The sequence below is a fragment of the Oreochromis aureus genome, linkage group 15 (assembly GCF_013358895.1).
Source record: "Oreochromis aureus strain Israel breed Guangdong linkage group 15, ZZ_aureus, whole genome shotgun sequence".
Classification (NCBI taxonomy): Eukaryota; Metazoa; Chordata; class Actinopteri; order Cichliformes; family Cichlidae; genus Oreochromis; species Oreochromis aureus.
Genome location: NC_052956.1, coordinates 38,815,313 through 38,826,153, shown reverse-complemented (window position 1 = coordinate 38,826,153; position 10,841 = coordinate 38,815,313). Strand labels below are relative to the sequence as shown.

The 10,841-nt window shown below is 40.9% G+C and overlaps 2 protein-coding genes across 2 annotated transcripts; one reads left to right on the top strand and one right to left on the bottom strand.

Annotated features, from left to right (window-relative positions):
* The first annotated feature begins 441 nt into the window (after window positions 1–441).
* LOC116333050 (ICOS ligand-like) lies at window positions 442–5,447 on the top strand. Its single transcript, XM_039599221.1, has 5 exons — window positions 442–950; window positions 1,035–1,358; window positions 2,773–3,051; window positions 3,460–3,630; window positions 5,175–5,447. The coding sequence occupies exons 1-5, from the start codon at window positions 707–709 to the stop codon at window positions 5,246–5,248; spliced, it is 1,092 nt and encodes a 363-aa protein (XP_039455155.1). The 5' UTR covers window positions 442–706; the 3' UTR covers window positions 5,249–5,447.
* Window positions 5,448–5,532: 85 nt separating this feature from the next.
* nit2 (nitrilase family, member 2) lies at window positions 5,533–10,224 on the bottom strand. Its single transcript, XM_031756181.2, has 10 exons — window positions 10,077–10,224; window positions 9,813–9,931; window positions 9,351–9,471; window positions 8,406–8,494; window positions 8,235–8,328; window positions 8,079–8,153; window positions 7,923–8,001; window positions 7,540–7,638; window positions 6,313–6,368; window positions 5,533–6,020 (listed from the first exon to the last, which is right to left on the bottom strand). The coding sequence occupies exons 1-10, from the start codon at window positions 10,102–10,104 to the stop codon at window positions 5,920–5,922; spliced, it is 861 nt and encodes a 286-aa protein (XP_031612041.1). The 5' UTR covers window positions 10,105–10,224; the 3' UTR covers window positions 5,533–5,919.
* Window positions 10,225–10,841: the final 617 nt, after the last annotated feature.

Here is a 10,841-nt window from a genome sequence, read left to right as displayed (position 1 = left end):
CAAAGACAGAACTGTTTAAATAAATTAAAAGTAAATTAAAACTTCATAAGTAAAGTTAGTATATTAAGTAAGTACTTTCATCCAGTGGGGTTGAATAACGCTCAAAGTAATCTACTGGCACAAGTATTAAATTAACACCGCAAGTTTTAGAATAATGTTTTTGATGAGCTAATAACTGTGTGTAGATTAACGTGTCCATCACGTTAAATTAGCAGAAAATGAAAATAAACTACAAGTACCTTAGAACTGAGTACAGTACTTAAGTAATGACTACTTTTACTTTTATGATACTCTCCGTTTCAGAGTCGCGATCAGGTGAAAGAATGAAACACAAACTCGTTTTGTTTCCTCTGGATGAAACAAACGTAACTGCAATAACAGGAAGTTTGATTGTAGCCTCTTCTCCAGATGCTGTGAATGAGTCACAGAGTCGGATGTCATCACGTTTCGTATCGTATGTTTGGGTGTGTGTTACCTGACATGAAGTGAACAGGTCGGACTAATTCCGCTCAATGAAGCGCCGCAGCCACTGCTGACAGAAACTAACCGTCCTCGCGTTTTGTGCTTGATATTTTATTTTTCTACTTTAGATTTTATTTTTAAATCCTTCAGCGGTGTTTTTGCACTTTTTTTTAACTCAGAAAAGACGCAAGAAAGAGAGAGAGACACAGAGCGCGAGAGCAGGTATGGCACAACAGGCCGCGGCATGACTGACATTAATGAGGTCGGAGGTGTACTCGGGGTTGGAACAAGCAGAGGACGAGGAAGTGAAGTTGGACATTTGAATTACGCAGAAATGAGCGAGTTTTTCTTTTCCAAACTGAAGAGAAAAACGTCTGTTGATAGTTTTTCTAGTTTTTGTGCGCAAATGCGCCCAAATCCGGAGACGCCGGTGGCACTTTTACGCGCAGGACTTCTGTTGGGTTTATTTCGTTTGTGCGCCTGTTTGGGTAAGATGCCTGACTGTCTGTCCATGCAGATCACACGGTGACATAATGACAGTAAATATGAGCGTGTCTCCTCTTTGTGTGCAGATGACAGTTGTGTTCTGGGGATCGTGGGACGGCCAGTGTCTCTGCCTTGCGTTCTCCCTGAGTTAGTCAACTCTGAGAATGTCACCATTGAGTGGATGAGAGGCAGTGAGTTGGTACTCAGGTCGGTATGGAAGCCCGATGGAAGTGTGGAGACATGGAGCAATAACAGAGTCACAGTCCCATCTGACGCTCCTCTGACTGGAAACGTGTCTTTAAACCTGCCAGCGGTTCGTCCCGTTGAAGACCAAATATCTTACAGCCTTTTCATGGTTTTAGGGAAGAATCAGAGCGCCAGGCTTTGCACCACATGCCTCAGGACAGCAGGTAAGTCCCCCAGGATTCAGGAGGAAGAAGAAGGAGGATATTTAGAAGTCCAGTCTCTGGTGGTTGGTGGCAGCCATGGCTGTAAATTTTGTCTGAGTATTGAATGAGGACATGTTAAAAGCCGGAAATTTTAAGCACCAGACACTTAATTTTTTTGTATTTCGGGGATTTTTTTAATTAACAAAATTGAACGTTAACTAGATCTGTTTGTGACCAAAGTCTCTGTATTCATGTAAAGACACAAAATTCAGGTTCCAGTTCAGTATAAGTTGCAATATAATGCAGTGAGTGCATGGTTTTCTTTTAACTTTGCACCAACACAGTTACAGACATTATTTATTCTTCTTCCCTCTTTGCCTGAGTCCAGAGGGGAGTCAGAGCTTAAAGAGTTCTGAATTATGTCTAATATAAGGTCACATTTCTCTCTTGTTTGCACCTGTTTACATCACTGGTAAATGATCTTATCACATAAACACCTGAATTGTAACAATTCAGATGTGTTTCAGCAAAACTCCTGCACATTTATAACATGCCGCACGTGTCTGTAATGATTTGTAGGTACTGTTACGGGTTCGAAATTGAGGATGAGAGTAAAACAATGATAGTCCAGAAGAGGTCGTTCAAACAATTGATTTTAATGCACGCAGCGTGGAGAGGTGCAAACTGCAAAACAGTTGTACATCTCTGCCCAAAATACACTCTAGATTGCTTTTATAACATCAGGGTATTGTAACGCCCCTTCTTGCGTTTACAAGCACATAATTTGCATGTACAGAACATTCATGTATTTTAAGAATTAAATGCAAACACAGAGGTTCCTCTTTCTGGCATCCTTTTCCGAATATGGTGATGATCTAAGGCCTTTGAGGTCACCATGGACTGGACATCCTGCTGTCACCTGTAACTAAGCAAACTCAAATACCACAAGAAGCTGAATACATTCAGGCCTTTGCTCAGCTACTATTGTACTGTAACAATATACTCAGCATATGAGTTTTGATATATATATTTAACTCAATCCTTTTAAAGTAGTTATAACTGCACCTGTAATAAACATGTTAATATTTGATTATGATAACCCCTATAATATAAATTATAACATAATGCCAGCAGCTTCAATAAACGCTTTGATGAATGATAATTAATACAATGTTAAGGATGGTGGTTATATACAGTTCAGCAGTAAACTAATTTCTTTAAATATTACAGTACCATATGTATCTGACTAGTTAGAAGACTAGAAAAAAAAACTGCTGCATGAAAACATTCACAATCATATTGTGGGAGTGTTGGAGGCATTGTTTCCATGATGAGTAATGTCTTAATTCTAATTCCTCAGCTTCTTTCATGTAATTACTGGAGGAAAAGAGATTCTAAATATTATTAAATATAGAATCAACACATATGTTTGCAGCCAGTTTCAGCTTCCCAAAGTTGGAGAAGGAAGAGGCAGTGCAGGGCGATGAGAAAGTCTTCCTGTGTCACTCCACTGGAGGTTATCCCACACCTGCAGTGTACTGGCTCATCAATGACACCGAGGAGCCCCCCGCAGGGTCGGTGTGGACTCAGATGACATCACTCCCAGACAATCTCTACAACATCACCAGCCACTTGACCCTCAACATTTCTGACGACTCCATTGTGTCGTGCATCATTGATAACCAATCTATGAACCAAACCGTGATGTCAACCTGTAAGTGCATTCATTAGTGTTCAGACACAGCAGCACGATTCTCCTTATCTGGGAAACTCATAGTTATGCAAATTCTGCTATCAGCTGGTTCCCTATACTGGGTAATATCATGTGTCTGACTGGTTTGATATTAATTAACATTAGCAAATGCAATCCAGTTTTTATCATCTTTGAATTTTTGAAAGCTCTAGTTTAACATGTAAAGACAGACAGTTTTGTGTTCTTTTTAATCTTATCACTCTTGGATCAATCAGTCAAACATTTTAAAAGTCACCTTGGCGATGTACGTCTTTTAAAGACAGTCTATGGATGCGGACTTATTTATTTATTTGCACGTTATCTATTGGCCTTGGATCTATGGCACACTGAAAACATTTTTACTATCGTTTTTTCCTGATGATTGCTCAGATGGAGTGGAGGCCAGGCCTGTGACGAATCGAGCGTCGTCGGCCATGTGGATGTTCAGCACAGGTCTGTGTGTGGTAGTCGGCATCATGGTGATAGCTGGGGTGGTGTATCAGATCCACCTGGACAAAGTAAGCAAGAGGAAGAAGGAAGAACACAAACAACATCAGAGAGGTAAGCAGATCAATGTGTTTGTTTATCAGTGAATTTAATAGAAAATAGTGCAAATAGTTAAATCAAATATTTGCATCCTTTGCCTTTAGACTGGAACCTGTGGAGCTTTTTTATTGGTGGACTTTATGGAGAAATTATGGAAATTATATTTTGGCTACTGGGAAAAAATGCCATGCCAAGAGGCAAAATTTCACATTATCTAAAAACTGTCAGTTAGGCATCTCAGACTCAGCTGTTTCATGTAATACCAACCTGGTGCAAATATCTGAGGAAGTTTCTATTTTTATGTGAGTCTGGATGAATGTTTGAGCATGCTGTCATGCTGCAGAGCAAATCTGTGCCTCCTTTATTGTTTTCCATGATGGATATGAATGCAAAGCAGAAAGAACTTGTGCAGAGTGCTAAAAATATACAAGGTTATATTTAAAAACACAAAAGCTATACAATCTAAGTTTCTAGGGTCCTTTCCTTGTGCTCCTCCACTGCGTCTAAACAACACCCACCCAAACCTTCTATGTAGTGAGTAGGGCGGGTGGAGACTGGAGAACACGATGGTGTTTACAGCTGGATTTTCACCGAGCTGTAAGAAGTGTGCCTGAGATCACAACATTAGGAATGTCTTCTGTAAGACGTCACACAGAGCTGGATGCAGAAAATCACATCTGAAATCAAGTGTTTAGAGCAATTTATTTAATTATACGTATTCTGCTTAATGCAGAAGATAAAAACATAAAAACCTGTGAAGGTTTAAAATACCTTAAGACAGTGAAAACTTCAAAATAAAACTTTACAGAAAAACTACAGTGTTGAGGGCGGCACAGTGATGTGGTGATTAGCACGGTCACCTCATAGCAAGAAGGTCGTGGGTTAAAATCCCACCTGGGGCCTTTCTTTGTGGGGTTCTCTCAGAGTATTCTGGCTTCTTCCCACAGTCCAAAGACATGCAGTTAATGGGATCAGGTTAACTGGTGATTCTAAACTGACCGTGACTGTGACGGTCTGTGTGTTCCCTGCCTTTCACACTATGTCAGCGGGGATTGGCTCCAGCCCTCCGTGACCCTGAATTGGATAACTGAAAGAAAATGGATGGATGAGTGATGAGCTGCTGAATGTCAGCCTGTGTGAACACAAAAGGTTTTGAGTTTTGATCTAAGGGCAGCTTGCTGTACTGGGGGCCAAACCATGAGTTTTATGAACTATTAAAAGGATTTTTAAAGGGAATTTTATACTGTGGTGGGAGCCAATGAAGTGTCTGGGATACTATACTATACTGTACTGGGGTAAAATACTAATTGTTAAGCTGATGATTTGGAGAGGCCTGGAAATCGAGCAGTCTAAAGTCTGAGCTTTTGCCTCACAGCAATCACTTGTACGTATGCTGACCTCACTGTATAAAACCTGTTTAATATGAGCATCCACCATTTTTAAAAGTATTTATATGACACAAAACAAGAGAAAGTATAATAGGCTCTCTTTAACTAGAAAAATCAGAGCTGTCAGGTTGTTTGTTGTGCTTTTGTAACTTGTTTATTTGTCACCATCAGGATACAAAAGACGGTATCAATTCAAGTTGGAAGACGAGTTGATGAACCAGGAACAAAGGGAGACGGATGTTTGAGTCCTGACGGTCACTTAAAAAAAGAAGCCACGAAGCAACAGAGCACTGATGTGTAAATATGTTTGTTGTAACTGCAATTTAAATGTAGTTTTTAAAAATACTGTACAAGAACAATTCTTGGTGGTTGTTTTATGTTTAGTTTTTGTTTTTTGACAGTGAGAACCTGTTTGAAGATTTAATAAAGATTTCCAAAATGACACTAAGACCTCTTTTCATAGATCTGTAAAGGCGTGCAGGAGAGGTGAATTCATATTTCTTTTAGAGTAAAAGAAAGCTGCATTGGATTTCAGGTTTGTTTTTTTTTATTCTTGAGCACTGATTCAGAAACAAAGAAAGCTCTGAAAACAAACAAGCGGCAAGTCTTCCCATTCATCTGTAACCAGAAATGATAAATGAGTCATAGCTCATCAAAACGCTTTTAACTAGATCTGCACTGGATACAAAAGTCACAGCTTTTAATGAAACATTTCTTCATTCAAGTTATCTTAAAACAGCCAATCAGCAACTGTCCAGCTGATTCTCATGTTTTCACGATTAAAAGCCTCCTCCGCTGGACGGTGAGCTGCTGCAGGTCTGCATCTCTCTTCAATCCACTTTAACAAAAATCACGTGGATGAGAATTTACAGGATCATTTTTGCTCGATTTGAAGAGTTGGATCGAGGTTCAGAGTTCAGCTCGAACCTTCCTGCACAGACGTCACCGCGTAGAGGTCGTCCCGACGCTGAGATGTGATCGGGATCTGCTGCCGGATGTCGGCCAAATACTGCAGGTCTGAAAACATGCGACACATTTAGAGAGAAGACACAATAACAGCAACGCCAGAGTAAATACGAGCACTCTGCAGTAACTGCTGCTGCACCAGACTGAAATGTTTTCTCTGTTTGTCAGGTGTTCATTTTTTTTATTATTATTCTGTAGAGAAAATCATTACAGCAGTAAACTAAAACTTCTTCTCAGAGCAGAAACTCATTTTTCCACTTTCCTCACCAGCTGATCAAAGATTACATAACTGTAAATGACTTTCACATTCCACAGAGACGAGCAGACTTCTGTTTTTCCTCACCAATGTCAGCATAAATAACAGCTTCCTCTGGTCCAGCCTTGGAAATGACTTCTCCCCTGTAACAACAGAATTACTCACAAATCAGCACAGGTCTGAAACGCTCCTTTAGACTTCCTCACAGTTGATATTTTCTTGTAGATTTCATTTTTACAAAATAAGTATAGAATAATTTATTCTATGTGATAAGAAATAGTTTTTTTTTCCATTCATATAAATTCCCTGCAGGAAACACACATTAAAACAGGCTTTTCTTTAAATGCTAATGCACAGTTAAGGTTTAAGTTTCATCTGTTTTGTAAGGTCATGAAGTAAGCCGTCGATTCTACTTCATAGGCAGGCAAGGACTTGTCGCTGGACACTTTTCAACTGAGTTGATGAGTAACTCTTCAGACCTCTTGGTGACACTCGCTCGCCGTCACCTCCTCTTTGCGACTGACTCAAAACATACTGTAAAAAAAACGAGAGCAGCTGATGCCCGTAGAACAGGGCAAGATAACAAACTGCTCCCAGCACACAACCTCTGCTGCTTGAAGAAACACGTTAGATTAAATTGCCTATCTGTTCCTCAGACAGACAAACAAAACCCACACATGACAGCAGAGGAGCTGCAGGAAGGTTCAGGTAACACACGACGGGGTGGAGTCATCAGAAAGAAACTAAACACCTGGAAAAAACTAAATTCACAGATGAACTTTAAAGCTCTTTGGTCACACCTTCCAACATGAACTATTCCCTCAAGCTGTTTGTGTGGCAGCCGAGATCCAAATCAAACCCAAAAAAACCACCGAGGGCTATTTAACCTGCATCCTGGTACCTGAGTTACACTTTACATGGTGTGCATGGCATCCGAACAATGCGACTAAAACGGCTCAGAAGTTGGAGAATTGCAGGAGGAGTGGAAACGAAGCGTAGAAAGACTTCACTGGATTTAAACCTTGTGACAAACAGTTTTTAAAGCTCATGAAATTCAAAGTTACAATGAATTCAAATCTGAAAAGGGCTGTTTTTTTTAAGTTTTTCTGCTTTTCCTACTGGAGTTCCTCAGCTTAACCAGAGACAGCAGTGAGATTGCTGACTCTACATCTGTACTCCACCCTAACTGCTCTACATTGTTAAAACCCCTGAATTCTTCTAGTTTTACTGCCTTAAGCTGTCTCTCTGAAAACTTTAACCGCCTTATCACGCCCTTCCTTTTTCTTTGTTTGCTCATTGATCTTATTTTCTTACCACGGGTTCACGACAGTGCTGTGACCCCAGGCCACGTAGGAGGCAGCTTCATCTCTGGCAGGTGATGCTGTGGCCACATACACCTGATTATCAAGCGCCCTGCATAAAGAGACAATAAAATGATTCATTGCAGATTTAAACAGCAGCAGATCTCAGTTTGCAGTCATTGAGCTTTTTTTTTCCTAGTTAATTGAAAGAGATCTCTTCATGCTGCGTTTATTATTGCGGTTGCATTCATTCAGGCGTTCTTTGGTCTTATAAGTAACATGTCTGGTTAACAAAAGGTCAACCCTCAGATCAGATATCTGGCTGAAAGATAACTCTAACATGTCTTCAGTAAATTATTCTTTTTGGGAGTGACTGACTATGACCCTCAGTCTGACCTCCCCCTCTGCAGGAGCTCCCAGTGGGCGGGGCCTGTGGTCATGTTGAAGGCTCCGGGGTAAACCAGCAGCCGACAGCCTGAGGACAAAAGCGCAGTCCAATCAGCTCTGATACATCACAGGAAAACAAAATCCAAACACCTTTCAGACGCTAACCCTTTCTGCTGTAGAGCTGGGCGAGCTCCGCAAACCTCATGTCATAGCAGATCCCAACACCCACTTTGCAGAACGCTGCAGGAGGAACACATCAGATCAATGTGATGCTCATCCAGACTGTGAGGCAGAAAGCCAGAGTGCCCGACTGTCACTCACGTGTGTCAAACAGCGATAAACTGTTCCCCGGGCTCAGCGTCTCAGATTCCTGGAAGCGGATTTTTCCGGGAACGTCGATGTCAAACAAGTGAATCTTAGAGGAGGAAAGAAAAAAGATGAAGAGGATTCATCTCTCCAACTGACCACACACTGTATATGACCCACACATACCTTCCTGTGTTTGAGAATCATCTCTCCATCAGGGCCAAACACTGTACAGGTGTTATACAACTTCCCACCATCCTCCTCGGGAATGGATCCTGTGGATGATGACAACGAGTCTTAAGAGCTTAAAAATTCAAGAGGGTCCAACTGAAAAGGCTCTTGGATGAGAGAGACAGATGTCATCACAAACATAAAGAAGTAAGGTCCAGTTATGACCACAATGACCTGGACAACTGGAGTCACCTCCAGTACTTTGCACCCAAGATGACGATGGAGAAAACGTTCAACTCAGTGCGTCAAAAAAAACCCAAAAAAAAACACAGGACTTCAACAGGTCAGATCGCCATGTCCATTTTTATACTGTCTGTGGTGAAGCCCATCAGTTCATCCTCTGCCTGAGACCAGCGCCTCTCCTTTAAGCCAACTTTCTTCTGATTGGCCACCTCTTGGAAACAGAAGGTTTGAACAGCAGATATCCCTCTTTGTGACATCGTACTCATCCAAGAGTTAAAAAAAGTCTTAAACCTGAGATTTTATCTCATAGGGATTACTTGTACATAGACCCACCTCGTGAAATGAAACCTGGAGCTTGTTTAGTGTAATAGATCCGTTAAAAAGGTTTCTGATGGTAAAGTGCAAGCAGCAGAGCAGCTGTTTTCCAGGAGTTAAACATTCAAAATTCTCACTTTTTTCCCTACAGTTTACCCAGAAAAAGATTAAATTTTCCACATCATTTTGACAACCCACAGCAGGAAACGCAGTGCAGTTATATATTAACTCTACTATTGGTGAGCTTTTAACTCTGAGGATCTAACACCACAGCGTGATACACACAACTCTTACTGTAGCTGAAATACATGAAGCATCATCAGCTCCTTTACAGTAACATCATTAGAAGTGAACTTTAATGTACTCTATGTAATAGATTTAAATCAACAGATGCTTTCACACCTCCCACCAGATACACCTTGTTCTCCTTTGCCGCCTCCGACAGCACCTGGCTGGATTCTCCTGGGATCTTCTCGGCGTATCTCGAGAAGAAGTTGGTCCCATATGGAGAATTGAAGCATTCCTGTGTTAACGACAGGGAGATCATAAGCTCAAAGGGTTAATCTGAGCAGTCTAATAAGGCAGGTCATCTGAGGGTCCTCTCCTGGGAACTTTTTAGAAATATTTCATTCCTGCACTAACGGACGTCCAGAAAAGGGGACAAACAGTTCATAAAAACACAAAGACGACACCGCGTTAATGTTAAAGCGCCCTCCTCTCAGAGGACACGTGTCTTTTAAATAAAATCTACAGCTCAATTTGAGCCTCTCGGGACACTGGCTCGTTTAATGGGTTGTATTTTAAAAGAAGCACTTTAGACTGCTGACAAGCAGCCCTGAGGACCCCCTTCCTCCTCCTCCTCACCGGTAGCAGCACCACTTTGCTGCCCTGTCCTGCAGCCTCCTTCACCAGCCTCCGGGCTCTGCTCAGGTTGTCTGCTTTGACGCTGCTCACCTGCAGCTGGATCACCGCCAGACGGAACTCTGAGGAAACACAAACACGGAATTTCAGCGAGCAGCAGCGGCAGCGAGTGACGGAGAGCCGCGGGCTGCCGTACAGGCTTCAAAACTTTAACCGCGCTCAGTGATTTAAGATTAAACTGCGAAACACGGAGAGCTCTGTACTTACTGGACATGACTTTGGCTAAAGTAGACATGTACACACAGGACTAGCTGCACACTTCACCGCGCCACAGTCCGGGTCATGTGATTCCGGGTGGCGGATTGGTTTTCAAAATAAGAGCCCTGATATAACTTCTTCATGTAACAAAAAAAAATAAAGAGTACTGTACTAAAAAAAATATTAATGACTGTTTTGAAATTGAAACTGTTATTTTTAGGTGACCTGACGATAAAAATTTAAGCTTATGAAAAACTGAGGTCGTTAAATATGAAGATTTAAGGCGGTGTAACGTCACAGGGGGGTGGGTATCTGTGTCCAATCCGGATTCAGCACAAGATCATCATTGTTATTAACTTTTCTAGTTAATAAACAATAAAAAATGAAGTAATCTCAGTGGCTCTGCTCAGTAATAAGACTCCTAAATATAACATGTATTTCCAAGTAAAAATAAAATAAAATAAGATGAACTAGCATTAATGAACCTCAGCGATGAAAAAATAGGGGGATTACTCATGATACACAAATAGTGTCAAACCTTCCACTACAGAGAGAATAGCTAAGCTATATATATGAAAGGAAAAACAAAAATATTCAAAAGGAGGACTGTGACCCTGTTTGAAGTATATAAAGGATTAAGATTTTTTAAATGTTTTTTCGTTGGACATAAAACAAACAGGTTGTTTTTTGCTTGCTTCTTGTTTTTTGTTTATTTGACTAATACAATCAACTAAGAAAAATATATTTTAAAGAATAATACTAAAGTAAAGGAAA

Coding starts and splice junctions, on each gene's coding strand:
- LOC116333050 (XM_039599221.1), top strand. CDS start 707: ATGACTGACATTAATGAGGTCGGAGGTGTACTCGGGGTTGGAACAAGC. Junction 1,359..2,772: donor CACATGCCTCAGGACAGCAG/GTAAGTCCCCCA, acceptor ATATGTTTGCAG/CCAGTTTCAGCTTCCCAAAG. Junction 3,631..5,174: donor ACACAAACAACATCAGAGAG/GTAAGCAGATCA, acceptor TGTCACCATCAG/GATACAAAAGACGGTATCAA.
- nit2 (XM_031756181.2), bottom strand. CDS start 10,104: ATGTCTACTTTAGCCAAAGTCATGTCCA. Junction 9,472..9,812: donor GCAAAGTGGTGCTGCTACCG/GTGAGGAGGAGG, acceptor TCGTTAACACAG/GAATGCTTCAATTCTCCATA. Junction 6,369..7,539: donor AGCACTGTCGTGAACCCGTG/GTAAGAAAATAA, acceptor CTGTTGTTACAG/GGGAGAAGTCATTTCCAAGG.